The 27,726-nt window shown below is 44.1% G+C and overlaps 1 protein-coding gene across 1 annotated transcript in view; it reads right to left on the bottom strand.

Annotated features, from left to right (window-relative positions):
• FANCG (FA complementation group G) overlaps window positions 1-27,726 on the bottom strand; it is a 1,917,581-nt gene that overhangs the window by 25,648 nt on the left and 1,864,207 nt on the right. The window contains exon 13 of the mRNA XM_044077386.1: window positions 7,682-7,811. Coding sequence (XP_043933321.1) covers window positions 7,682-7,811 — 130 coding nt within the window. The remainder of the gene's footprint in view (window positions 1-7,681; window positions 7,812-27,726) is intronic.

The raw sequence follows: 27,726 nt of genomic DNA, 5'->3' as shown, positions 1-27,726 counted from the left end.
TGGATTGGTTTAGGAGTACAGATACAGGGTACATTATAGCATCTGCAGTAATTTTTAGATAATCTAGTGGCAGATTGTCAGCAGCTGGGGCAGATTTTTTTAGTTTTAGGAGGTGTTTTTTGATAGAAGAGATAAGTGCTGGTTGGAGAGAGAGGATTTTGGTGGTTATTAGTACTGTTTGTAACAGTGAGGATGGAGGGTGGTTTGTTATTAAGCAGGGACAGGACAGAGTGCATTGAACTGGGTAGCTATAGGGACTGAGTTGTTGTAGGTATTTGCTTAATGAGTGGTAGTTTGGCCTGGCTGTATTAGTCTTTTGATTGTGTAAATGTTTATTTTTGTGTTGTCTTAGTGGTCTACAGCCTTATGGTTTTATGGGAAGAATCCACTGCCAAGTTCATCATAAGTGTCCCAGTAACATGCTCCCACATCAGTACTTGGTGTATGCTTGCCTCTCTATCACAGATAATAAAGTGTGGTTCTCCCTTCTTTGCAAGTTCAGCCTGATGTATGGTTTGAACGGATGTGCAAAATTCCTGGGCCTTACTGACAGTCCAAGGGCTGAGAAGGTACTTCAGTAACATCTTCAGTCTCAGTTGCAAAAAAGAGAGAGAAGTCCGAGATTTTTCAGAAACCATTTTAGAAAGCTTTTTTTCTTTGTCTGCCAAAAGGGGAGATCTGCTGAAGGACAATTCATTACCATGGCTGCATGTGCTAAATACCAGAGTTGGTTATTTTCAAGAAAAAATAAATACATTTAACATACCCCTTATAGCTTTAGGAATGATATGACAGGGCCTTACTTTTTGCTATTCACCAAAACAAAAAACATATGAAGTATGGGTGACCTTATAGGTAATCTGTTTACTGCTAGAACATTTATCCTTTTGGATAGGCATAAGAACATTTTTATAAAAGATTAGCACAGAAAAAGGAAAGTTCTCCAGCAGGGGTACTTATAGCTGAAGCTGACTGTTGGTAGTCACACTGCTAAGCTGACAAGAAGTCTACATAAGGGTACACACATAAAGTTAGTTCTGATTTGTGGCACACTTGTGTGTACCTATTATACCATCATATAATCTCATGCAAAGGGTTGATTTATAGAGCATGAGTACAGACCACAAAGCTTTGCAGGCAGATACCAGGGCAATTAGGCAGAAAATAAAGTCACACCATCCCTCCAAATGGACAGGTGGCAAGAACTGTGCAATTCTCCTCCCCCTGCAGTCCTCTGGCACCTATGTGCTACTATCAAACTTGGGTTCAGATGAGATGGAAACAAGAAGTTATGTACTCACCATAATGTTTGATGTATGTAGTCTATCTCGCCTCACATTCTTACCCCTGGGATCGGAGCCAAACCTCGGCTCCGACTCTGCCATACTCTAGCTCGAAGTCTTCAATTGGCTCGTGGCCAAGAGATATCCCATACTGCAACGCACCCATCCCAGATCTTGTTTGCTGCAAGCTCACATACACACAAACACATTGAAAGGAAGAACCAACCCAACAAAAAATATACTGAAACCAGAAACTAAACCTCTAGGTCCTCCAGGAGGGGGTAGGTGGGTGGGTTAGTAAGAATGTGAGGCAAGATGAACCACATACATCGAACGTTATGGTGAGAACATAACTTCTTGATGTTATGTAGTCCAATCTCGCCTACATTCTTACTCTTGGGACAGCGTCCCTAACACCTAAACCTTGGGTGGCTCATTGAAAAATACTCCTGAGCACTGTGGAACCAAAGGAAGATCTGCCTCTAGATATCAGATCCAATGTGTAGTGACTAATAAAGGTGTGAGGTGATGCCCATGTAGCTGCAGCACAAATATCATCCATAGACATCCTAGCCTGAAATGCAGTAGAGGTAGATACCGATCTTGTAGAATGAGCTTTCACTTTAAAGGGTAATTCCTTGCCATCTGAAGTATAAATGAAGGAAATGCAACTAGAAATCCATATGAACAGAGTTACTTCAGAAACTGGAGCCCCAAGTCTATTGTCTGAGAATGAAACAAAGAGTCGATCTGATTTCCTAATATCTTTAATTCTATGTAAACAGAAATGTAATTGTCTGTGAACATCTAGCTGATGAAACTTAAATTCTGCCTGTTAGAAAATTCAGGGAAAAACACAGGCAGTCCAATGGACTGGTTGAGGTTGACAATCGAAGCAACCTTTGGCGTAAAGGAAGGATTAGGTCTTAGAGAAACCCTATCCTTGTGAAATACCAAGTAAGGGGGCCGAACCGATAAAGCTTGGAGCTCGGAGACCCACCTAGCCGAAGTGATGGCTATCAAAAAGATTGCCTTCCAAGACAATAATTTAATGTCACAAGTAGCTGCGGGCTCAAAGTGAGGCGAGGTAAGCTGCTGTAACACAAAATTGAGGTCCCATGGCATTACAGGATCAAAGACTGGAGGTTGAAGTAGCATAGTCCCTTTCAGAAAAGCCCTACAAAGCCTGTGCGCTATTAGATTGGGTTCATTAGCAACATGAAAAGTAGAAATGGCTGCCAACTGCACTTTGATAGTTGCAGCAGCTGATCCCTGGCTGAACAGTTGAGAAAGAAATTCTAAAACTGATGGAATAGGAGCTGAATAGGGATCAATCTGCCTTTCATGAGCCCAAATGGAGAATCTCTTCGACTTACTGGAATAAATCTTCCTAGTAGAAGGCTTGTGGGAAGAAGACAGAATATGAACCACCCCCGGGGAAAAATCATGAAGCCTGACTAGGGACGGAACTGGAGCAGCCAAGCTGTCAACTTGAGGGTCTGAATGGAGGGATGGGACTGCCCTGACATATGAGTCAGCAGATCTGGCTCTGGGTCCAGAATCCACGGATCGGCCATTAGATAAGGTTGGAGAAAACGGAACCAAATCTGACGAGGCCAGTGTGGTGCAGTCAGTATCATCTTGCTTCCCAAGGATTGTGCTTTCTGAATAACCTTCGTTATCAGGGGGACTGGTGGGAAGGCATAAAGAAGACCGGAGGGCCAATCGTGAACTAGAGCGTCCCTGGGTGCCCCTCCCTTCGGGGGGATAAGGGTGAAGTATTTGCTGCATTTGGTGTTGAGGAGGCTGGCAAATAGGTCGCAGCAAGGCTGACTCCATCTGCAGAAAATCTGCTCCGCCACTTGTTCGTTCAGGGACCACTCGTGAGGCATCAGAACAGCTCTGATCAGCCTGTTGGCAATCACGTTGGAATTCCCCGGTATGTGCGTTGCCACTAGAGAGCGTCGGGAAGACACTGCCCACTGCCACACTCGAAGTGCCTCTCTGCAAAGAGTATACGACCTGGTTCCTCCCTGTTTTTTCGGATACCATACCACTGACATGTTTGTCTGAGTGGATTGCAATTATCCCATGAGGAAGAAAGCCCTGAAGTGCTTCCAATGCTAATAGCACTGCTCTCATCTCCAAGACATTGATATGCAAATGGGTCTTGTGCTCTTGCCACGTGCCTTGGACCGTCCTGCCAAGATAATGCCCCCCACCTGATCTGGGAGGCATTCGTGGTCACCGTGGCAACTGGAGGAGGAAGAACAAAAGGCATGCCTGCATTAAGATTGCTGGTCTGAAGCCACCAGCGCAGATCCTGCTTGCACTTGTCTGTAATCAGAATAAGATAGGAGAACGGGAGATGCTGTAGAGACCATTGGGCAAAAAGCAGCCACTGAAGAAGCCTCATGTGTAGTCTCGCAAGAGGAACTTGCATAATCATGGCAGCCATGGTCCCTAATAACTTGAGGACCACTTTTGCCTTGACCTTCTTCAATGGTAGCAAAGCGTAGACCTGCTGCTGTAAAACCTGAATTCTCCCTCCTGGTAGGAAGGCCCTCATGAGCACCGTGTCTAATTCGGTGCCGATAAAGGTAACACTTTGCGAGGGCAACAAGGCAGACTTTTCCCAGTTCAGAGTAATTCCCAGACTTTTGCACAGCGCAATAGTGGTGTCTCTGGTCTGCAGCAGTAGATGCCTGGTGGTGGCAGACAGGAGCCAGTCATCCAATTATGGAAACACTTGGAATCCCTGACGTCTCAAGTGAGCCATTACCACTGCCATGCATTTGGTGAACACCCTGAAGGGTGTGGTGAGACCAACGGGCAGCGCATGAAACTGAAAATGACTGGCTCCCAACCAGAAGTGTAAGTGACTTCTGGATGCCCTGTCCATCTTGATATGGTAGCAAGCATCCTTGAGGTCGATGGAGCACATCCATACATCTTTCCCTAATAATGGAAGAATTGACTGTAACGTGACCATGCGGAACTTGGACTTCTCTACATGAAGGTTCAAACGGCTGAGATCCAAGATGGGTCTCAGGTTCCCTGCTCTTTTCAGCATCAAAAAGAATCTGGAGTAAGTCCCTAATTCTACTTGGTCTGCAGGGACAGGCTGGATGGCTCCCTTTGACAGCAACTTTTGTAGTTCTAAAGTTGCGGAAACCCTGTGACTGGGTGGAACGTCTGGGATTCTTTTGTTTGGAGGGGGATAAGAAAGAAGTGGAATATGATAACCTCTGGAAATTATCTCTAATACCCACTCATCTTGGGTGATGTCTCACCAGGCTTCTGGGTATAAAGAAATGCGACCCCAGACTGGCTCCAGAGATGCACAGTCGGGCCTCCCCTCAGGAGCGCTGGTAGGGAGAACCACAAAAGGAATCGCGGTCTCCCTGGTTACGCGTGCCTCCTCTGCCTCTAGGGCGGTTTCTACCTGAATTTTCACCCCCTCCCCTGCCTCTGGAGGGGGAATCACTCTGTGTGTCATGAAAAAACCTCTGCGACTTTCTGAACCACATTTTTCCACCCTTCTGGCCCTTGGGGTAAGGTCTAGAAGGCATGGAAAAACAGACTCCCATGGCAGACAGGGTTTTTCCTTCCTACTCGCACCTAGTGAGAGTGTCCTTCACCTTGGTTCCCAATAAGGATGAACCGTCAAAGGGGGCGTTGGTGAAAGTAGACTTGAAAGCCTCCGCGAAATTGCACAGGTGCATCCAGGAGCGTCTCCTAAGAGAGACTCCAGAACCCGCAGCCCTGCTCACTCCATCGGCTGCAAACGAGATAAGCCTCATAGAAAAGTTGGTAATGGAATTTAGGGTAGACATCTGAGCATTGACCTTTTGAACCACAGCATCAGAAACGTTACCCTGTAGAGAATCTCCCAGCTCTTTTAGGAGATCTCTCTAGAGCCGTGTAAAATGCGACAAATAGTTCAGCGACCGCAGTGTAAAGGCCGCTGAGGAAAACACACGCTCCCCATACCTGTCCATGGCCCTAGACTCCTTGTTAGGGGGATGAACAGTAGATGAAGTTTCAGCAAGTTCCTCCTTGGTGGCTGCTGCCACCACCATGGCATCTACTGGAATGCCTTTTGTAAGAAAATCCTTGTCTGGAGCAGCGGACAAAAACTTGTTGGGTCTCCTAGGGACTGTTTCCACAGTGTCTGGAGTATCCCACACCTTTCGACAAACGAGATCCAGTAGCTCGTCGAACGGGGGAGAAACCCAAGAGGCAGAGGGTTGAGACCCGAAGGCCTTCAGGAACACCGACTCCTCAGAAGGGGATTTGGAGGGCCAGTTGACTCTCTGCCTCAAGATTTCCAGGATATCTGAGAAAGAGATATCTTCAGAAGACGAATTGGGGGACCCTTCTGACTCCTCGTGGTCGGTGTCAGATGTGAGAGACTCATGTTGGAAGTCAACATGCTTCCTCTTGCATACTCTCTTTCTGGGGGACTCCTCAGGCAAAAACTCCAGGGAGACCTCAGAAAGTTGGGGGCCACTCATGGAGGTATCCTGAGACCTTGGGTCTCTGCTGTCCATGGATAGAGTGTGATCCGAGACTGATACCGGTGCTGGAGGGGGAAGAGTGTCGGTGCTGTAAGATGAAGCTGATGAACTGGCCAGCACGCTCATGACCTCGAAAGCTGAACTACCCCGGCTCAGAAGGTTGACTGACCGTGGAAGATACGGTATTAGCTCTCGGAGCCAAAGAGATGAGGTCCGAAGCCGATGTTGGACCCAAGCTCACCCGAGCCAAAGCACCGAGAGGAAGGCTAGGAGTCGAAGATCGATCCGAGACCGCCCTCTCGGGTCCGACCAGTGAACCAAGAATCCTGGACCCCATGGATGGCGCCGATGGGATCAGAGTGGACATCGGAGCCGAGAGGCCAGAGGAGGCTACTGGAACCGACCTCACGGCATCTGACGGGACTGACGACTCTGACTCCAAAAGTCGAAAAAGGCTCGCAGAAAGAACAGCCAAAGAGGAGGGGTAGGATGGGCTCTGGGGCTGGCTGGGCCGGAACCGAAAACAATTTAGCCAGCACCGATGACTGGAGCAGTTTCTGCACCACTCTTATCGACATCGTCATCAGAGAGGGTCCTACAGGACCTAGAGGATAAGGTCGGAGATCTGGATCTCCCTACATAGGGAGACCTATGAGACGGAGAAACCGGTCCAGGAACTGGAGACCGGCTCTGAACTAGAATATCTGTCACCGGCTCCAAGATACTGGGAGCCGATATTGACATAGTCGGAGTACTGCCTTCTGTCGGCACCGAAGCCAATGGAGCCGAAGAAGTAACAGTAGTTTTAGCGATTTTCTCTGGTGGCTCTGAGGAAACTGACGGAGCCAGAGAGCGCTTTTTTGTAGATTTTTTCTCTGATTTCTTGTCCGGTTTGGAAGGAGGGGATCTGGAACCAGAAGACCTCTCCAAGTTTTCTTCAAAGGAAGGTTTCAGTAGTCCTTTTTAAGATAAGCTTGTTCTTCCTCTCTTGCAGTACACGGGGACTGAAAGTGTGGCAGAACAAGTGGGATTCTTGGAGATGAATAACCCCCAAGCAGTACAGGCACACTGAGTGCCCATCAGTTAATGACATCTTGTTACTACATTCTACACACTTTTTAAAGCCCGAAGGCCTGTGTTCTTTGGGATCCTTAGACATGCTGACAAGAAAACTCCACACACCATACAGGGGAACACAGGAACACCCTTGCACCAAAACCAAACACAGAAGAGCGCGGGAAAATAGAGCCTCTAACTGAAATGGCATAGACCACAGACAACCACAAGGAGGACTAGGTCCTCTAATTTAAACAGGCCTAGCCCAGAAAACAAGAGACTAACACCACAGAAACAACAAAACACCAACAAATAGGAAAAACTACAACTGGACAGTAGGGAGAACAAGGTCCTTTGACTAAAAAATGGGCCTAGCCAGTGGAGACAAGGGGCGAAAGGGATACCACAAGGCCAACGGAACCGGCCACACAACCAGCAGAAACAATACATACAAGGTAGCTATGAAAATAGCTTTTTGGTCAACAATTTGTTTAAATGTAGAAGAAAAATTATACTTAGCCACGGCCAAGAGCGAGACCACGTCTGAGCGTAACGAGCGGCAAACGAGATCTGGGATGGGTACGTTGCAGTATGGGATACTTCTTAGCCACGAGCCAATTGAAGACTTCGAGCTACAGTATGGCCGAGTCGGAGCCGAGGTTCGGCTCCGAACCAAAGGGTAAGAATGTAGGCAAGATTGGACTACATAACATCTGTTTTTAATACCAATAGGCCATCTAACTGTATAGCAATTAATATCTTCTGGTGAAAAAAAAGTTAGCAAACAGGCCATTTAACTGTATAACATATTATTTCTATTACCTTTCAGCTGCTTTCTGATGCTCTGCCACTTTCTCAGAGTGCTGATATTTTTGCCAGTAGGACACTGCTTCCTGCTTCCGGTTTTGTTTCCACAAAACATGTAAAAGAAAATACTTGGCTCGATTACTGTCTGTAATATAAAAATAAAAGATAAATAAGCAATGAAAATGTATTCATAGATAGCAAAGCAGAATATATAAAACACAAAATGAGTTAAAAATGTAGAAGAGAAAAAAGCTATTTACAAAATCAGAACACAAACTGAGAAAGCATTTTGCCTTTGGTAATTAGCTTTATCACACAATTAATGAAGATGAAATCACTTAGCACTTACTCAGACAATTAAAGATGCAAGCACGTAATCATTTTGTTTTGATTTAATAAATACTTCTTATTTTCTTTGGTATGTTTGGATTTTTTTTTTTTTAGTTTATATTGTACTTCATCAGTTGGAATAGTTTTTCATTAAAATACAACCTTTCTTTTTTAACAGACCATTACTTTTCTAAACATTTAACAGTATTTGATAAAGAAGACTGTCTATACTTTAGGAGGAGACAAGTTCTAGTGCTAGATAACCTGAACAACCGTGGAGATCCCTCAAACATGTTGCCATGCTGCTGAACTACATGTCAGGTCCACACAGGGATGCCAGAATTCTCACGGGACAGGTTTGAACAAAAAACAGGTCCTTCACGCTAAGTGAAGACCAAAAAAAAGGTCTTTAATGTGGAACACCAAGCAGTTCCACATTAAATATAAGTAGCTCCGTGTTTGGCAATTTTTGATTGGCCCATATGCTGGTATATGAGCCAATCAAAAAAATCGCACAGCGGACCCCCTTTTGTTCAATGCGGGCCATCAAGCAGTTCCACATTAAACAGACGTAGCTCTGTTTTACGTTTTTTTGATTGGCTCGTATACTGGCATACGGGCCAATAAAAAAAAAGACAAAGCGGAGGCTGTTTCGCTAGGATTTTAACTAGCAGTGCGGGACTCAGGATCGGGATGATGATTCCGGGACAGTCCCGCTCAGATAAGGATGTCTGGCAACCCTGGGTGCACATAACAGTGAAATCAATTATTCTGACGCATCACACATGAAAACACTAATAATTTAATAGAAAATGATTTAACCATTAGACTACTGACAAAATAGGAATGTACAGGAACATACACCAGATCATTTCTTTTACTCTACAGCTAGGTTAAGTTTGCTTAACAACTATAAGTAGATAAATACCTATGCACTTATGGAATCATGTACATGACATACACAAACCTGGATATGTGTATGGAAATGTATATTTACTTACTGCATCAGCTTATCTTCAAGAAGACCCTCTGCAATGGATGTAACATGTAGGTACTTCCTTCTCATGCTGCCATGCTGCTCTTCTAAAATCTGGAGTTTCCACACACAGACACATGTACATTTAGAGGGAGGACAGCATATCTGTGTCAGAATTATGTGGCACATGCACCATGATGCTCCAGGTTTTTGATCCCCTAGAAACTTTACCAGTAGAACAAATAATTATAAACTTGTCAATAACCTACAGGGACTCCTGCTGTATCAGGAGATAAAGGCTAGATGGTCAAACATGAGAGAGAGATAAACTGGAGAAAATGGCTTTCTTATGGGTCAATTGATAAGTACAAACATACCCATTACATATTACTAAAAAATATTCTCTGCAGTTGGTGAAAATACTTAAGTACCTTAAGCAGTGACCCCAAGCACACTACAAATGCCTTACAACAAACCTCTTACAAAGGACACTAGTCTGAAGTACAGGTACTATTTGGAGAATGTATCCGATGAGAGCCAATCAGTAGTAGTACAAATGTCTACAGTGGATGCTCTTATGAAGCAAGCACTGAAAAGAGGTACCCTCTGCTTGATAAAATGGCTTTTGTTACACTGACCTAAGGCTGATTAACTTCTGGGGAAAAAGTCATGCAGTGGGCAATCCATTTAGCATTATGCAATCAATGGTGCTAGGTCTTTCACAAGGGTAAAGGAGAAAAAACAACTATGTTTTTCTGTCCTAAAACAACTTGTGGACAAAACAATGGAAATGAGGGGTGAATGCTAAGGTATGTACAAAATCATTTTCCTTTGTTCTAAACCTGTGTGGGGGGAAAGGCAGGAGGTTAAAGAAATGGTTGAGTAACAGCTCAGACACCACTTTAGGAAGAAATAAAGATTTGTCTTTGAGAACACCTGATCCTTTGGAAGACCAAGGAGGATTCCTTACACATAACAGCTTACAACTTGAAAATTAACAGAGCAAGCATAATGACTAATCTTGCTGGACATGACCTACTGCCCCAACAAACCAACTGACTGAAAGGCAGACCCAACAGCGTATCGTTAATAAAGTCTAAATCTTAAAAAAGGAAATGGGTTCTTCACAAAGGGCTTAAAAATCCCTTCATCACACACTATCAACCAGAAGTGAACCGGTATAGTGCCTATCTCTAGAACACAAAATCCTAACAAGGCTGACAGGCAAGTTACCAGTGGAGTAAGTTAGCTCCAGATCAAACAGAAAATGGAAGAGGGATAAGAAAACCTAAAGGATGACAGACTGAGAAGGTATAAGGAAAAGGTTCAGTATTAAGGCTAAGTGGTATCTCATACCTCTTCAATCTGTCAACCTTTAGGTAGAGCTGCAACTGGTCCTAGTGAAATGTCTCATGATGACTTCCAGTTTTCCCAAGATTTCATCCAGAAGATCTAGTGGCTGATAAGAGATATGTGCAGTGCAGGCAAGCTTTCAGATTGAAGCTCTCATTACTTCGAAGAGCCAAGCCCTCCCAGTACTCTTACCAGAATCATACTGAGGTCATCAAAAATTAAACAGCATGGAATTGCAAAATGGTAGCTAGTTGAGCAGCATGTTTCCAAGTAGGAAAACCGAGAATTCAGCACAAAAAGCTGATAAAAGTTGGCGATTGGAGAATGTATCCAATGACAGCCAAGCAAATGAGTGCAAATGTCTACAGTGGATGCATTTTTGATGCAAACACTGAAAAGTAGTACCCCTGTCTGGATTAATGTGGTTACTGGTCAGAGAGTACAATGCTTGCATATCAAAAAATAATACTGAAAAATGGAAAGGCAGTGTAAAATGGAGGTATAAAAGCTTTGGTTGAGAATAACCACATGGCTAATTACCAGGAAGCAGACCAATTTGTACCCTTAGTACAGGAGAAGGCTTACAGCAGTCCCAAAAAACAAACCCAAAGTATTCAGAATTTTTTGAAACAGGTGGGACATTAGAAGAATATATAAAAAAATGATAAAAGGTTGGAAAATAGATGAAAATAACTAAACATTCAGATAAATTATAAGTTATGCTTTACTATAACTTGGTATCTGTGTTGTCTGTTTTCATTCTTTCTCACAAATGGGCTCAGATCCGAACCTCGGATCTGACTCGGCAGCATACAAAAGACTTTGGATCCAATTCTCAAGCTCCTCCCTCTACCCACAACGCTCTATTATCTTCCTAACTTCTCAGATTGAGTTTGCTGCCCAATCTCCCAATTTATAAAAGAGACAGAAAAGGACATAAGAAAAGGTTACGGCTCAAACCTGGAAATGAAAGGTTCCAATACCGTATAACAGGTACTTCTAGGATAGACAAGGCTGGGGAATGGTTGGGAGGGAAAATGAGGAAGAAATCTGATGTTGTCCCTTTTCATTCTTCCTCACAAATGGGACAGAATCCCCAGTTATGTAGCCCTTGGGAGGCCCTCATGGAATGATATGCTGGAGCACTGACGAACCAAAAGAAGCTCTGGTTCTAGAGACAGTGTTCAATTTGCAATGTGTAACAAAGGTGCGAGTCTCAGACCTACTGGCTGCAGCACAAATAACAATGGAAGTCCCTGACAAAAAAGCAGGTGATGTAGCCATAGACTGAGTGGAGTGAGCTCTAGGGGGTTGCTGTAAATCTAATCCTTTTTGAGAATAAACCAATGAAATGCAATCAGTAATCCATTTGGCTAGAGTAAATTTAGATACTGCCTGGCCCAAGAGGCTAGAGGAAAAGGATACAAACAGCTGATTGGACTTCTTGAGCTGCTTTGTTCTGTGCAAGTCAAGGAGATGAAGCATGTACTACCGCTTATTCGTAAATTTTGGAAAGAAGACTGGAATTGTATAGACTGGTTAATGTTACTCACTGTTGTCACTTTAGGAAGAAAGAAAGGATTGGTCCGTGGATATACTCTGTCCTTATGAAAAATAATGTAAGGAAGCTTAGGTGATAAAGCCTGAAGCTCAGAACTTATTTCTGTGAAGTAATAGCTACTAAAATGATTGTTTTCTAAGAAAGAAACTTCATATCTCATTTGTCTGCTGGTTCAAAGGGTTTCTGAGTTAAACCCTGAAGAACCACAGTAAGGTCCCAAGGAGGAGAGGGGTCTTTTATTGGAGGTCAAAGAAATACTCACTTCATGAAGGCCTTATACAATCTGGATGAAGCCAGAGAAAGGGATTTGTTTCCAAAATAGAAATTAGACATCTTTGCCAAATGAACCTTAATAGTAGAAAAGCTAGCCCCTTCTTTAGAAAGAGTTGTTAGGAAGAGAAGAATGTCCGAAACAGGTGCTGAAAAAGGATCAATATTCTGGTTGGAAGCCCAAATAGAAAATCTTTTCCATTTGCTTCTGTAGACCTTCTTGCTAGAAGCCTTCTGGGAGGCCAAGATAATCTCACAAACTGGGGAAGAAAGTTTGGACTGTCTATTACTGGAAGTGGAGAAACTACATGGTCAATGTGAGGGTGTGGAGAATGGGGTGTTGACTTCTTGATGGATGTGATAGGAGATTCTGAGTGGGTTCTAGTATCCATACAGGATATCTCAAGTGAGACTAGAGGAAAAGGAAAGTACAGTTGTGTACACTTACCATAAATGTAGACGTTCTAGTGTATTCACTGTTGCAGTCATTACATTTGGGTAATCCTGCTGGGAGGTTGCCCTCAGTCGGCCTGAATTCCAAAGTCCTGGGTCCTGCGTCGGCTGCTGTCGCCCATTCCCTGGCGTCAGGTCGTCAGGGGTATAAAAGAAGCAGCCAACGCCATTTTCTTCAGTTTTTCTTGCCCCAGATGTCAGGTGCCCCCAAAAAGGGTAGCCAAAGTTTATATATATATATATATATATATATATATATATATACAAAAATACACCAATATAAATTTTACCTTCATCCTTCATCTAAAAGCAAATACACCACATAGGTAGTATAAATCAGAGAAGGAAAGATAAGATCCAAAAGAAAAAAAGGGGGAAGGTGGGTGGGTAGCCTGGACTGCAACAGTGAATACACTCCAACATCTACATTTATGGTAAGTGTACACAACTGTACTATGTTCTTCATGTTTCACTGTTGCAGTCATTACATTTGGGTAGAGTCCCAAAGCTATGGTTGGGAGGCTGGATCTAGACAGTAGTAGGAGCGGCTATGAGGCCCTGCAGAACTGCAGTGGCAAAGCCTGCCCTGGATTTAGAGTAGAGTGGCAGATGATAATGCTTTGTAAAGGTGTACACTGAACTCCAAGTAGCCGCCTCTAAAATGTCTCTGGTTGGTACTCCCCTGAGAAAGGCTGCTGAGGTGGCTGCAGCTCTGGTGGAATGAGGCCTAATGCCCTTAGGCACTGGCTTGCCATGGTGTAAGTAGCAGAAACTAATGCAGTGGCCTAACCACTTAGAAATAGTCTGCTGTGAGATGGGCTTTCCTTGTGATCCTGCAGCATATGCCACTAGTAATTGCTCTGTCTTCCTGAAAGCTTTGGTTCTGTCCAAGTAGAATCTAAGTTGTCTGTGTACGTCCAAAGAATGCAGAATTCTCTCCCCTTGTTCTGTGGAGTTGGGTAAAAGGTTGGCAGATTGATGGCTTGGTTAAGAACCACACTGGACACTACTTTAGGCATAAATGTTGGGTTTGTCCTCAGGGAGACCCTGTCTGGATGAAAAATGATGAAAGGTTCCACAGCCATGAGTGCCTGTAGCTCTGAAACTCATCTTGCAGAAGTAATTGCTAAGAGCAGAGCTGTTTTCCAAGATAGAAACTTCATATCAGCAGTAGCAGCTGACTCAAAAGGAGGCAGGGTGAGCTTTTCCAAGACTTAGTTGAGGTCCCATGCAGGTATTGGTAGTCTCCTTGGGGGCCTTAAATTTTTGGCTCCTCTGAGGTACTGCCTTAATAAAGGGTGAGAAAAAAGTGGTGGCTCTGTATTGTAATGAGCCGAAATGGCAAATGCATGAATTTTAATTGATGAAAAAGATAGGCCTTTGTCCAGCATCTCAGTTAAGTATTGCAAAATCTGAGGAATATTTGGTACTGCTGTATCAGTTCCTTGTGCCTGGTTCCAGGTACAGAATCTCTTCCATTTTCCAGCATAAGACCTTCTAGTACTAGGCCTTCTGGCTTCCAGAATGACATCCATCACAGCTTTACTGAGAGGTGTTTTTGTATAATTATATTATCCGCCATGCTGCCAAGTTTAATGTCCTGAGGTGGCTGTACATGTGGCCAGTCTGGGACAATCAGTATCATCTTTGGCTTCTCCTGTCTGACCTTTAGGAGCACCTTGGGGAGGAGTGACAGTGGAGGAAAAGCATATACTGATAAATTTTTCCAGCTGAAAGATAGGGCGTCCACTTTCCATGCTTGTCTGTGATAAGTCCTTGTGCAGAATCTTTTTAGTTGGTAATTGAGAGGGAAGGCAAATAGATCTATGTCCGGGCATCCCCATTTCCTTGTTATCATGCTGAAAATTTGTGGATCCAGCTTCGACTCATGGGGATCCATGAGGTTTCTGCTTAGTTCGTCTGCCAGAGTATATTCCTTTCCTGGCAGGAATTGTGCCTGCAGATGTACTTGGTAAGTCAAAGCTGTGCCCCACAAGGTCATGGTTAGTCTGCAAAGGGGGTAAGAATGTGTGCCCCCTGCTTGTTTATATATCACATGACCGTGGTGTTGTCTATCAGTAGTTGTCCCGGATGAAGTAGGTCCTTGAAGGCTGTCAGGGCATTTTGAACAGCTAACATCTCTTTTTGATTGATATGTAGATGCATTTGGTTTGAGGACCATGTGCCCTGAATGCATCTTCCTGCCATGTGGGCTTCCCAGGCATTGTCTGATGCAGCTGTTGTTATTGTCTGCCTGGCTGGAGCTAATGTGAATGGCTGTCCCTTGTTGTGGTGACAAGCCTTTGCCCACCATCAAAACTCGTGTTGCAGGCAGGGAATGAGAGTAATCACTGTTTCCAGGCTGTGACAATGTTGAGTCCAAACACTTTTAGGTACCACTGAAGTTTCCTCATATGCAGTCTTGCATATGGAAGTAGTAGGATGCAGGATGCCATGAAGCCCAAAGCCTGCAGAATTTTTCTTGCAGATAACTGGGCCTTTGATGCCAACATTTTGAAATAGGTAGTCAGTTGCCTTTGTTTGTCTGGCGTGAGATAAGTCATCTGGGCAGTTGTATTTAAGCTTGCACCCAGGAATATTATCTCTTGTGAGGGTACTAGTTTTGATTTCTTTTTGTTGACTGTGTACCCTAGGCATGTTAGGAGTCTTTGCACAAACGCCAGATGTTGAAGAAGAATGTCCTTGTTCTCTGCTTGAATGAGACAGTCGTCCAAGTAAGGATATATTTGTATTCCTCTTTGTCTGCAAAATGCAATTACCGGTGCCATGCACTTTGTAAAGACCCTGGGCACAGTAAATAAGCGAAAGGGCAGTGCAGAGAATTGGTAATGCATTGAACCAGTCTTGAATCTTGGGTATCTTCTGCGTGCTTGTCTGATTGGAACATGCAGGTATGCCTCTTTTAGGTCTAGAGTCACAAGTCAAGCATGCTTGCCCAGCATGGGCAGAAGCTGCTGCAAAGTCAACATTTTGAATTTTGGAATATCCAGGAAAGTGTTCAGAATAGACAGATCCAGTATCGGCCTCCAGGCCTTGTCCTTTCTGGGTACCAAGAACAGTCTTGAGTAAAATCCTTGTCCCTGCTCTTGCTCTGGTACTTGTTGAATGGCCCCCATATCCATGAGGGATGAGACTTGTTTTTGTGCCTCTGTCCTTTGATTTTTTGTCAGATCTGGCCAGCCGTTTGCCTTTGGCAGAGTATGAAAATGGAACTTGTAGCCTTGTGACACTATGTTTAGAACCCACTTGTCCTGGGTTATGATGTGCCAATTTTGAACAAAAAGTGCTAATTTTCTCCCTAAGGGTGCTGCCAGAAGATAAGTGCTTGTTGCAGGCAGGGGGAAGTCATTGGGACTGTTTTCTGTATGTTTGTGATCTATCTTCTCCAGCTTCGGAGGTAGAAGCACCCCATTGCTTGGGCCTATAAGAACCTTGTGCCTGGGATCTGCCCCTTTGAGATATGTCTGACACAGGAAAGGACCAATGTTTTGTAAGCCAGTGTCTACTAAACCTAGGTGGCTGTACTTGTAAAAATTATTTGACAGTTTGCATAGATTTAGCTTTGTCCTCCATTTTCTTTAACACCAAACAAAGTATCATTCTGTAGGGGTGCATCTAGTAATTTAACTTTAACATGATCAGGCAGATTTTGTTCCTTTAACCAAGCATGCCTCCTAATTACAGAACCCGTAACTGCGGCCCTGCAGGAGGCCGCCAGAGAATCAAAACCACATTGCAAAGTATGCTTTCCAACTTGTTCTGCTGCATACAATAAATCCTGCATTTCCTTGTTTTCTGCACATTCTGAATTTAACATTTTCTGTTTAAGCAATCCCATGACATGTTGCTGATACTTAAGCATATGAAACTGACAGTTTAAGGCCCTTATAGCCAAAGTTGCAGTTGTGTAAACCTTTTTTCCCCATCTATCCAGTGCCCTTGAATCTTTATCAGAGGGGGTTGGGTTTTTTGCAGTGGAAGCCTTAACTCCCTTTGGACCCTGCGAAATAGTTTCTGGGTCAGCAGCAGGGTTTTTAAAAAGAAATTTGTGTGAGTCAGGAACCTTGTAATATCTGTCAGGCTTAACAGGAGCTGGGGGTAAGGAGTCAGGGGTCAGACTAGACTCCGAAAACACATCATCTACAATGTCTAACACAGGTGGAATGGCTAGAGGTCTGTGCTGAGGTAGTAAAAGAAAATCCCTGAGCCTCCCTCTAGATTCTGAAAAATCTTGGCTCTCCCAGTGGAAATGCTCCCTCATGGTATATGTAAGGGTTCCCCAAAAGAATAATCCACAGGAGGAGATGCTGAAGGTATAGATTCTTCAGCATCAGAATCCTCATGGGGTGAAGAGAATATTCCTGATCAGAAGAGGAATCAGAAGAAATAGAAACCTGATCTGAAGATTCATAGTCAGTGTCTTGCCTAGGCCTCTTATCAGGAGGGGGATGGGAACCCCTGATCAAGATAATCAAGTCTTCGGCCATTTTGAGCATCTGTTTTTTGGGCATGGAGGCCTGTCCACGTGGCTCTTGAGTTTGTTTCCTTGCTTTAGAAGGTGCTTTAGTCTTTGCCTTTGAAGCTGAAGTTGTTTTAATGTAAAGATGTTTAGGTCTGAATACACCCTCAGAAGCCGGTACCTGCTCAGCGGCTCCGGACCCATCTGAGGGATTAGCGTCCGAGGCTCCAATATCTTGAGTATCCAGTGGCATGGCCGACTCCATATGGGAGTCGGTAGCGGCCTGCGACTCTAAAGTAGCGGGTGTTAGGGGCTGCAAAAGCACCTCACTTAGAACCGGCGATTGGCTTAGGAGAAGCTTCGTCGTTGGTTTTGGGCCTCGGTTGTTTTTCTCTATCCTTTTCTTTGCGTTTTTTGTAAACTCCGGTAGTCGGATGGCTATCCAACGACATTTCAGGATAATTAAACCTGCGTCCAAAAAAGTTTAAAGCAAAATCATACTGACGCTTAATAGTGCGTTGGTTAAATCTAGCACAAAACTGATAACCAGTAACGTTGTGATCAGGGCCTAGGCAAGGAATACAGTAAGAATGAAAATCCTTATGAGGTATTTGCTTTCCACAAGAAATACAATTTAACTTTTTCTGACATTGGTCTGGAGCAAGAAAAAAGTTTCCCCAATGAGGTACTTGGCTTTATTGAAGACTTTGGATCTGAAACTCAAACACGAAAATCTCAGGAGTCGGCCGACCGGCGCTTGCGAACTGCTTCTGCTTCGGGCACCGCGCGGCAAGAAAGACTGAAGTAAATGCCGTTGGCTGCTTCTTTTATACCCCTGATGACCTGACGTCAGGGAAGGGGCGACAGCAGCCAACGGAGGACCCAGGACTTTGGAATTCAGGCTGGCTGAGGGCCACCTGCCAGCAGGATTACCCAAATGTAATGACTGCAACAGTGAAACACGAAGAACATCCATACCTGTCCAGGCCAGAATGGGGCAAGAAGGATGGCTGAGTTATTCAATCAGCTTGCTTTCTGTAAGAACTTTGGAATTAGAGGAAGAGGCGGGTAAGCATACAAGAGACCTGAGGGCCAATCATGAATACGAACATCCCTCAGTGACTCCCACAGAGAGGGGATCAGAGCGAAATACTTGTTGCACTTGTTGAGGGGTGAGGCAAATAGGTCCCAGCAAGACTAGCTCTAACAGCTGAAGATCAAATTCGTCCCTGACTGACAGAGATCACTCATGAGGCATCAGACTGGACCTGCTGAGCCTCTTTGCTAGTTTGTTGGTTTTCCCGGGATGTGTGTTGCAATGAGAAAGCAGTCTGAAGCAGTGCCTATTCCAAACCCTCATGGTCTCTCTGCACAGGGGGTAAGATTGGGTTCCTCCTTGTTTGCTGATGTACCAGACTACTAACATGCTGTCTGTTTGAAATGCATTAGTCCCTAGTGGGAGAACATCCTGAAATGCTTGTAATGCTAGCAGGACTGCTCTCATCTGTAGGATGTTGATAAACAACTTGGCCCAGAGGGGACCACATGGCTTGGACCATCTTTCCCAAAAAATGGCCCCCCCAGATGGAAAACATCAGTGGTCAGAGTGGCAACTGGGGGCAGACGGGTAAATGGTCTGCCAAGAAATAGGTCAGACTAAATCCACCGGCAAATTTGATGTTTGCAGATTGGGGTGAGTTTTACGGGAATCGATAGGGGCTGGTAAAGTATAGACCACTGTACCGCCAATGTCCATTAAAGGATTCACATAAAAAAACTTTCTAGAGGGACTAGAAGAATGGCAGCGGCCCAAGAGCTTGTAGTACTAATTGTGCCAGAGGAGACCAGTGGGATAGTATGGCCTTTACTTGACGTCTCAGGGATATTACGCAATGGAGGGGTAAGGAACCCTCCTGAGCTGCAGTATTCAAGAGGGTTCTTATAATTTCCAAGGTCTGTACGTGGACTAGGTTCGATCTGGTATGGTTTATCGAGATGCCTAAGGTGTTGGAAACCTGGAGCAAGTAGTCCCTGGCTTGTAGAAGTTGATGCTTGTATGAGGCAGTAAGGAGCCAATCATCAGGATATGGCAACACCTGGAATCCCTTGAATCTCAAGTGAGCTGCCACTACTGCCATGCATTTTGTAAACACCCTGGGGGCTGTGGTGAGTCCAAAGTGCAGTACTCTGAATTGGTAATGATTGGCTCCTAGCCAAAAGTGTAGATGTCTCCTGGATTGTCTGTCCATTTTTATGTGATAGTACGCATCTTGGGGATCTATAGATTACATCCAATCTTTCTTGTACAGAAGAGGCAAAATGGACTGAACCGTGACCATACGGAACTTCATCTTCTTTACATACTGGTTTAAATTGCTTAGATCCAAAAAAGGTTTTAGGTTCCCTGTTTTCTTCGGCACTAAAAAGAAATGGGAGTAGGTTCTGAATCCTATCTGGTAGGGTGGGACCTCTTGGATGACTCTTCTGGAGCAGCTTTTGTATTTCTAGAACTGCATCTTCCATTTGACTGGGTGGAATGTCTGGAAGTTTCCTTTTCTGGACATGAGCAGGAAGGGAAAATGGTATGTAGTAACCTATAGGTACGATTCTTAGCACCCATACATTTTTTGTGATTTCTGTCCAGGCGTCTAGCTGCAAAGAGAAATGACCCCTAACTGCCTCCATAGGTAGACAGTCAGACAATGCTTCAGGAGGGCTGATAGGGCCTATCAGAGAAGGAATCTCTGAAGCCTAATTCTGCAGGTCCCCTCTGCCGTGAGGATGATGTCTTCCATTGAAGCTTCCTCCTCTGACTCTGTTGGAATTATCCCTGTGTGAATCCTGGAAAGGTACCCAAGACTTTCAGAACCACATTTTCTTACAACCTTGTTGCTTTCTACAGAAAGTACGTTGATGGGTAGAAAACTTGATTCCTATGGCAGAGTCTTTCCCTCTTATTCACTGAAGGAGACCATGTCTTTAACTGATGGCCTGAACAAGGAACAGCCATCAAGGGGGCATTGACAAAGGATGTCTTGAAGTGTTCTGCAAAGTCACATAGCCTCATCCAAGCATGTCTCCTAATGGCTATGCCTGAGCTGGCAGCTTGTGATGCACCCTCTGCTGCGTGGGAGATCAGCCTCATCAATGCGTTAGAAATGGGCAGTAGAGTGACCAGTTGTGAAGAAACCTTACTGAGATCCTCTGCAGACATGTACTCTGACAGAGTATTTGATAGTTCCTTCATCAAATCTCTCTGTAGCTGAGTAAAGTGTGCCATGTAGTTTAAAAACCTCAGTGCAAACACAGCTGAGGCATACACTCACTTTCCAAATTTGTCCATCGCCCTGGACATCCTGTTTGGTGGGTAGACAGAGGAGCTTTGTTCAGCTAGCTCTTTCTTGATGACTAGAAATTTGTCCAGGCATTTGGGGATAGGTTCAACAGTGTCAGGCTCCTTCCAAGCCTAGTGGGAAACCAAGTTAATAAGTTCATCTGCCAAGTGGGGTCACCCAAGACATTGATGGACCAGGGCCGAAAGCCTCCAGAAACACTGTCACTTCAGGAGGAGGAGATTGGGAAACTAGCCGCCCTTCTGTTTGAGGATTTCAAGGATATCTCCAAAGGAGATATCACTGGGAAGCGATCTGGGGATCCTTCTCCCTCATCAAAATTAGTGTCTTCTGTGAGAGAATCCATGAGCGAAGTCTATGTGTCTCCTTTTACATGTCCTCTTCTGCAAGACCTCTTCCATGGGGTGTTTGGGAGATGTATCATAAGGGGGGGGGGATTCCTCTAAGGAACCTGTATGGAGACTTCCTGGAACTGGGTGTCTCTGTGGAACAGGTCTGATAGGCTCAGAGCTCGGAATCAATGAGGGGCAATGGTTAGGATCCGAGATAAGACGAGACAGTTCTCTGTGCAAACAGAAAGCCCTTTCTACCACCTTGAATGCTGAAAGACCAGGGGAAACCTCTCCCCCCTTCCTCAGAGACAAAGCCTCCAAGAAAGGAAGGTCGGGGCCGCTGCCTGATCTGAACCTCACATGCCAAGGCTCTGAGGGGAAGGGATGGATGCAACAAAGTCAGGGCCGAACCCAACCCCTCAAACCTCGCACCAACCTCTTGGATCAGAGGCCCACTCTGATCCAATGGTACTGGAGCAGAACAAGTCTACTTTCCTTGGATCCAACACAGAACCTCTTGGGGATCTCATATCCTGGGACTCCAACCATTGGTTGGTTCGGAGAAGGAAAACGAATACGCTTAGCAGGTGCATTCATGGATCCATGTAAGGATGGAACTGTGCCCTGAGAAATTTCCGCATCATCTTATACACATCCGCCTCGTCAAACTCCTTTAAGACCTGGAAGACGCTGTGAATGCTGGTCTGGAGTATTTCCTTAGTGTCTGAAAAAGTTAAGTGGGTAGTGCCAGAGACAGGTTTCAGAGTGCACTCTGGAGTGCAGCTTCTGCTTGTCTGATCCAAAGGCTTAGGATCTGAGAAGGAGGCAGAAGTTAAAGGGGAGGCCACAATAGGAGCCAAATCTGTTGGATCCAAGGAGGACTGCGGATCCAAAGGTGGCCCAAAAGACTTTGGATCCTAGCTGGTTGGATCTGAAATCTTCCTAATCTTCTCTACAGGCTCCAAAGAAGCCCTCTGGGACTTCTGAAGAGACAATTTCCTGGAGTCCAAGGAAACTGGAGAGGGTTTGAGCCCCAGAAGAAGCAGGTAGCAAGCCTTTTAATATTAGTTTATTGTGCCTATCTGACAGAGCCCTTGGGCTAAAAGTGGCACAAATGGCACAAGAAGAATTAAGATGGTCATCTCCCAGGTAACAGATGCACTTCTTGTGGGCATCTTAGTTTGGGATCTTAAGCCCACAAGAAGTGGACTTCTTGAATAAAGTAGACATACAACAAGAAAAAGCAGTGTAACCTAAGGGAAAAAGGTTGTCAACGTACAAGTACTAAACTGCACTTTTATTATTAAAAAAAAAAAAGAGAGAGAACCTATGAGAGAAAAGGGAAAGAAACACCTAAAAAGGGTACTGAAAGGAATAAAAGGAAAAGTACTAACAATAGTACCAATATTATGACACGTTCAGAAGAGAAGAATAAGAAATTGAAAACCTTGATGCCAGTGCCAGCTACAGAGGGAGGAAAGGAGCAGTTACAATCTCTAACAGTAAAAGGAAAAAGTTTTAGGAAGAATTTGAGAGAAACTAGACAAACGATATTCCTTACTAGCTTGAAAATGAAAACCTCTATCTTACCATGATGGTGACAAATGGGATCTGAGGAGTTAGGGAGAGAACAGAGCATTATGGGTAGAGAGAGGAGCTCGAGAATTGGATCCAAAGTCTTTTGAATGCTGCCAAGTCAGGTCCGAGGGTCGGATCCAAACCCATTTGTAAGGAAGAATGAAAAGGGACAACAAATCTGATAAAATAACACTGTCAGAAAATGTGACTTCCAAGGAGGAACTGTTTAAGAATAGTAGAATTTGAAGGGTCTATATTACATAAACAAAGTTTCAGCACTTCGAATACCATATGGTCAACACCATATGATCGAAGTTCTGAAACTTTGAAACTATAAAAAAAAAAACAAAGTAGAGTTAATTTAAAGTGTTTTAGCAGGGGGGCAAGCCCTCCTGCATCCCCGACACCCCCACTACTTAAATATACCAACTCTGAGATCACACTTTGAATGAGAATGGCACGGAAAGGGAAGATTTCCCTTTCCTATGCTGTAGCGTGATCTCAGAGTTGGTATATTTAAGTAGCGGGGGGTGGGGGGTGCAGGGGGGCTTGCCCCCCTGCTTAAAGCATTTAGTTTTGTTTGTTTAGGAGTTTTTTGTTTTTTTTAATAGTTTCGAAGTTTAGAACTTCGACCATATGGTACTCGAAGATCTGAAACTTCGTTTATGTAATATAGACCCGAATCTGAAGGTAGAACACAGAGAGAAAATTTGAGGTTCTCTGTCATACAAAGGTTCATAGGAGATTACTAGGCTAATGGCTCGACAGCCTTAATAAACCTAGCCAATCTAACCCAATTTACCTGCTATATGTCCCATAAGAGGAAGAGGAAGGCATAGGTTTGTATTTATGTCTTGGGTAATTTTCGGATTTTTACAGATTGTCCCTATCCATAAGGAACACAGGCACCACTATGGGTGCGAATTTAAGGATCTCCATCGGTCAAGACTGGCATTGAAGAAGGCCAGGGAAGGACTCCACTTCACGTGAATAGGAAGCCTATTCCAAAGAAGTGGCAATGTCTGGGACAAGTATAGGTCTCTCTGGCATGTTCTGTTTGACACACTAAGTTCAGATCCCTGGCACAGATGACCCTTGTGCTGTTTGTCATGTGGATATGCAGCAGCTCCTTCAGGAACTGGATTTGTTAGGTCTTGTATGTCAGACACATGTTGTCTATTAACAGTCGATAGGAGACAGAGTAAAGAGAAAGGGCTTTCGGTCTATATGCATAGGACATGTTGTTTACACCCTTTGGGAGGAAAGTACAGTTTTGTACCTACCATAAATGTAGATGTTCGGAGAGACTTGCTGCTGCAGTCCTGACTATTAGTCCCGTCGCCCCCCAGTCGGCCCGAATACCAGAGAGTCGGTCGCCGGCATACGCGAGTTTGTGCGAGTGTCAGGCGTCAGATGCATGAATGCGTCGCCCGGCGTCATTTCCTCAGTCTTTTCTTGCCCAGAGAGAAGAAAAGAAACAAGAAAAGAAAGCAACCTGCACCAAAAAACAAACACAATATATACAGCTATAATATAAAAAAATAACAAGCATGTAAACTCACCTACACCCTGGACCTGACATGAGGGAAGGAGGAGAGGGGGAATCTCGAATTGAATCATCCATGAGAATCTACATTTACATACTATGTGGTACTGTACCTCCTCTGTACTCTAGGCTCTAGTCTTAGAATGCTGCAGTCCTGACTATTGGGAGGGCAAGGAATAAAATAGTAAGAGGAGGCAATAAAACTTAATGTAGCTGTGAAATAAGCACTAGCCTTAGCAGCTAAAACCAAAGTACAGCATGTGATAATGTTGCACTGCACTCCATATAGTAGAGAGTAAATATGCTATGAGAAGTAGAAATGCCTGAAGTATTAAAGGCCACCCCCCTTCAAAAGTAGTGGCAGAAGTGAGGTGGCTCTTTGGAATGATGCCTAACTGGAACAACAATGCAAAATGTAATATGATGGGAATAACAAAATGCAATGCAAAAACCAAGTGACTGCAACAACTAGAAAAAGCAAACTGCTGAGCAAGTATACTCCACAAGCAACTGAAACAAAAAACTTTCTACTTAGATAATTACATCTAAAGTAAAAAAATCATTCCCTAATTGTATGTGCCTGTCTAAAAAAACGTAAATCAATGAGTAGTTTTAAAACTTTATTTTTGGAAAACTCAAGTAGCAAAAGGAAAGGTTTAAAACCACAAACTCCATAAATCCACATGAAAAAAAAGGGCTTGACTCCTGAAAATCTGAAACTAGCAAGCCTGAAAAAGCATAAGGGCTCCAACAACATAGGGCTAGCACAGACAACACAAAGTAGCAGCCTCAGCAGTAGCAGCAGGGAAAGACCAGGTAAACCAGTCATCCTTACAAAATCCAGATCCTCATGATTCAATTCAGTAGTAACAGGGTCTTAGATTCTTTACTTAGTAAGGAACTCTTTGAGAAATGAATCTGAAACAATATTCTGGCAAAATACGTGTGCAATAGATCAGGAAAAGAAGGTTTACGGCTTGAATTAGTATTGCAGAGGAATAAAATCAGTGCAATAGTAAGAAGCTGAATCAAAAAGATTTCACAAGTCCTTTAAAAAATAATGTACTCCAAAATCTCAATCTTTTTTAGTACTTTGTTGACTCTCTAGTCTCTTCCCTCTAAGAAACACTCCAATTTTCATGTACTTTAAAAGGAAAATCTTGTCATTTAGCTTGAATATACCAAGCTGTGAGATGATGAGAACACAGCTGAGATCTGAGAAGATGGCCGTGAGGAGATTGCTGCTGGGAATGCGCTGAGGATTGAGCATGGAAGCTGTGAGGAGCAGAGATTGATCCTTCTGGGCTACCAGATGACCAGAGTTCTGAGAGCTACCATGGAGGCTTACTTAGGGTCTTCCTTAGAATTTCTTAATGCCTTTGGTTTCTGGGCATCTACTACTTTCAAGATCATCAGGTTTTCTGTAAGGAAATCAGAGCTTGGCAGCCTTTGGAAGAATGAGGAAGGAAACCCCCTGAGTGCAATAAAGGTTTTCCTGATGAAAGACTTTGAATTTTTTTTGGAAGCTGTGTTTTGTTGGGACACTGTCAATTGATCTGAAAGTGGAGAAAATCAGTTTCCCTGAACTACACTCCAACCCTAACTATCCATGCACATGAGCTAGGGGAGTTCTGTCATCACCTAGTGGACCCCTTGCAGAGAGAGTTGCTTAGTGCGCCATGATTTGTCTGGGTACATTGCTTGCCTGCATAGAGTTGTAGAATTGGAACCCCCTTGCATGATGATAGCATGAAAGATAGTGTGCATGCATGCCTGAATCAACACCTGCCTGGGAAGAGTGAATGTAGTTCATGCCAGCAATGACAGTTGTGTGTCTTCAGTTGAAAGTTGAGTGGTGGAGTACAAAGTAGCTCATGAGTACTTGTCTTTGATCCTGGACTGCTAAAGTCTGAGGCCCAAGCAGTGTTGTGGTCTCTGTCCTGGTAGTCCTGTATCCTTTTGAAGGTTTTGGGTTTATGTGAGCTCCCATTCAAGAGCCTCCCACAAGTCACATCTTTTGATGTGTAAGGTATTATGTGAATCCTCTGTTGAGAATTTTTTGTACAGAGTGTCACTACAATTTGAGATACATTTTGGCCCCTTACTGGAATTGAACTGTCCAAGCAGTGGAATACCAGTAACCATGAACCCTGTTTTGAATATTGTGCAGCTTGCAGTCATAAGGATGATGAGATAGGAAGCCAGGGTAGAAGTATGAGTCTCCATTGTTTGTCGACCAGATGCTTGAGTGCCTGCAACCAGCTCAGTGATTTAGTTGACAGAACACATCTTACTGGAGTGCTAGACTGGGCTATCAGATTTTGGTGCAACCCTCTTTTGCTTAGCATTCCAGTGGCATGGCCAGAAGGCATTGAGCTTTCATCAGCTAGCCCTTCCTTTACAAGCCTTCACAGCCTTAGAAGAAGTCTGGATGGTGCTATGCCGAAAGAGTACAGTGTAGGGTCACTGATACTTCTTGAGCCAAAATCAGACAGACGAGAAAGTAAGCCAAAATGAAATGCAGATAGCCTGTGTGGTAAATCTCAGCCAGAACAGGCACTTGAAGCATAATAATATATTCACAGATCAAAGAAGCTTCCCAGATATCCTGCAATACCAAGTCTTGATCCTTGAAAAATGAGGAGCTTTGAGCATAGGAATAACCATCCGATGACCAGAATGTTTCTCCTTCCAAAGTTGATTACCAAGTAGGTAGGTAGAAACTTGAGCCCCAGTTAAGTACTCCAGCATCTTGAACTAAGGAATCTCCACTTGGATGTAACGGGAGTATAGATAAATTATCTTTGTGGGCTTGAAACCTTCTTTGGTACTAGGAATCTGGCAGTCTGAAAATCTGGCCCTTCTTTGAAAAGGGGGAATTGGCGAAATGGCCTTTGTGTGAGAGAAATCTGCAGCACCCTTGGAATTTGACATTCTTTGTGGAGGAAGAATGTCACTTTGGAAGGAGCCTGGCAGAAAAAGCCCTCTGTCTTCTTGATGAACGAAGGACATGCCCCTGCCCAAGCAGATCTGCAAGAAGTGAAAAACCCCTGCCAGGCCCCATCTGTCAGGCAGGTTTAGGCCCAGCCGAGCCTGAACCTTGGCAGCTGAAACCAATGTCTAGAGGCCAGACGTGGGGAGGACTGACCCTGCCCTCACAGCCCCTTGACTTCATGAAATTGTCATCTCTGCTTTAAAGCACACTGCAAAATCTGCCCTACACTGCACTGAAGCTACCCTTTTTTGGTAACCATAAGCAGGATGTCCACAGGCGGTCCGTACAATCACTCAAGGATGGAAGAGGCACATCAAAATGAGGCTTCTTCCATGCTTAGCAAAAATTTTCAGAACAACTCTCTTCAAATTGCGAAAACAAAGAATAGTAGCAGCCACCCTCGAGAGAGGCCTTCAGAGCATCCAAAAACCCTGATGCAAGAATGCAACATCCCTTGTTCCAATACATGAACCAGCACAGAACTTACTTTACACTCAATTTGCCAAAGATCCTGATTAGATCTTTCAAACATAAGGAGATATGCAATTTTTTTTAATGGATAGAGCGACAAATCCCCTCATGGCTGCAGTGGAAGAAGCATACTACCTTAGCAAAGAATCATAACAGCATTTGTATTCAGATAGTACCCATTGCAAATTAAGCCCCTTATGAAAAGTCAGGCTCAGAGAAACTCTTTCTCCCTCAGGTATAAATCTTCACTTTAAATAAAGGCCTATCGATCTATATACTTTATCACCCAAGGAGGCTTTTGCACCAGAAGCTTCAGAAGTCAGGGGCCCCTTAGAAACTGCAAAAAGGAGTCTGGGTACCTT

Source organism: Protopterus annectens, chromosome 1.part1 (genome assembly GCF_019279795.1).
Source record: "Protopterus annectens isolate FY-2018-M chromosome 1.part1, PAN1.0, whole genome shotgun sequence".
Lineage (NCBI taxonomy): Eukaryota > Metazoa > Chordata > Ceratodontiformes > Protopteridae > Protopterus > Protopterus annectens.
Note: the sequence above shows the minus strand (reverse complement) of the source record. Positions and strands in the feature narration are given on the sequence as shown.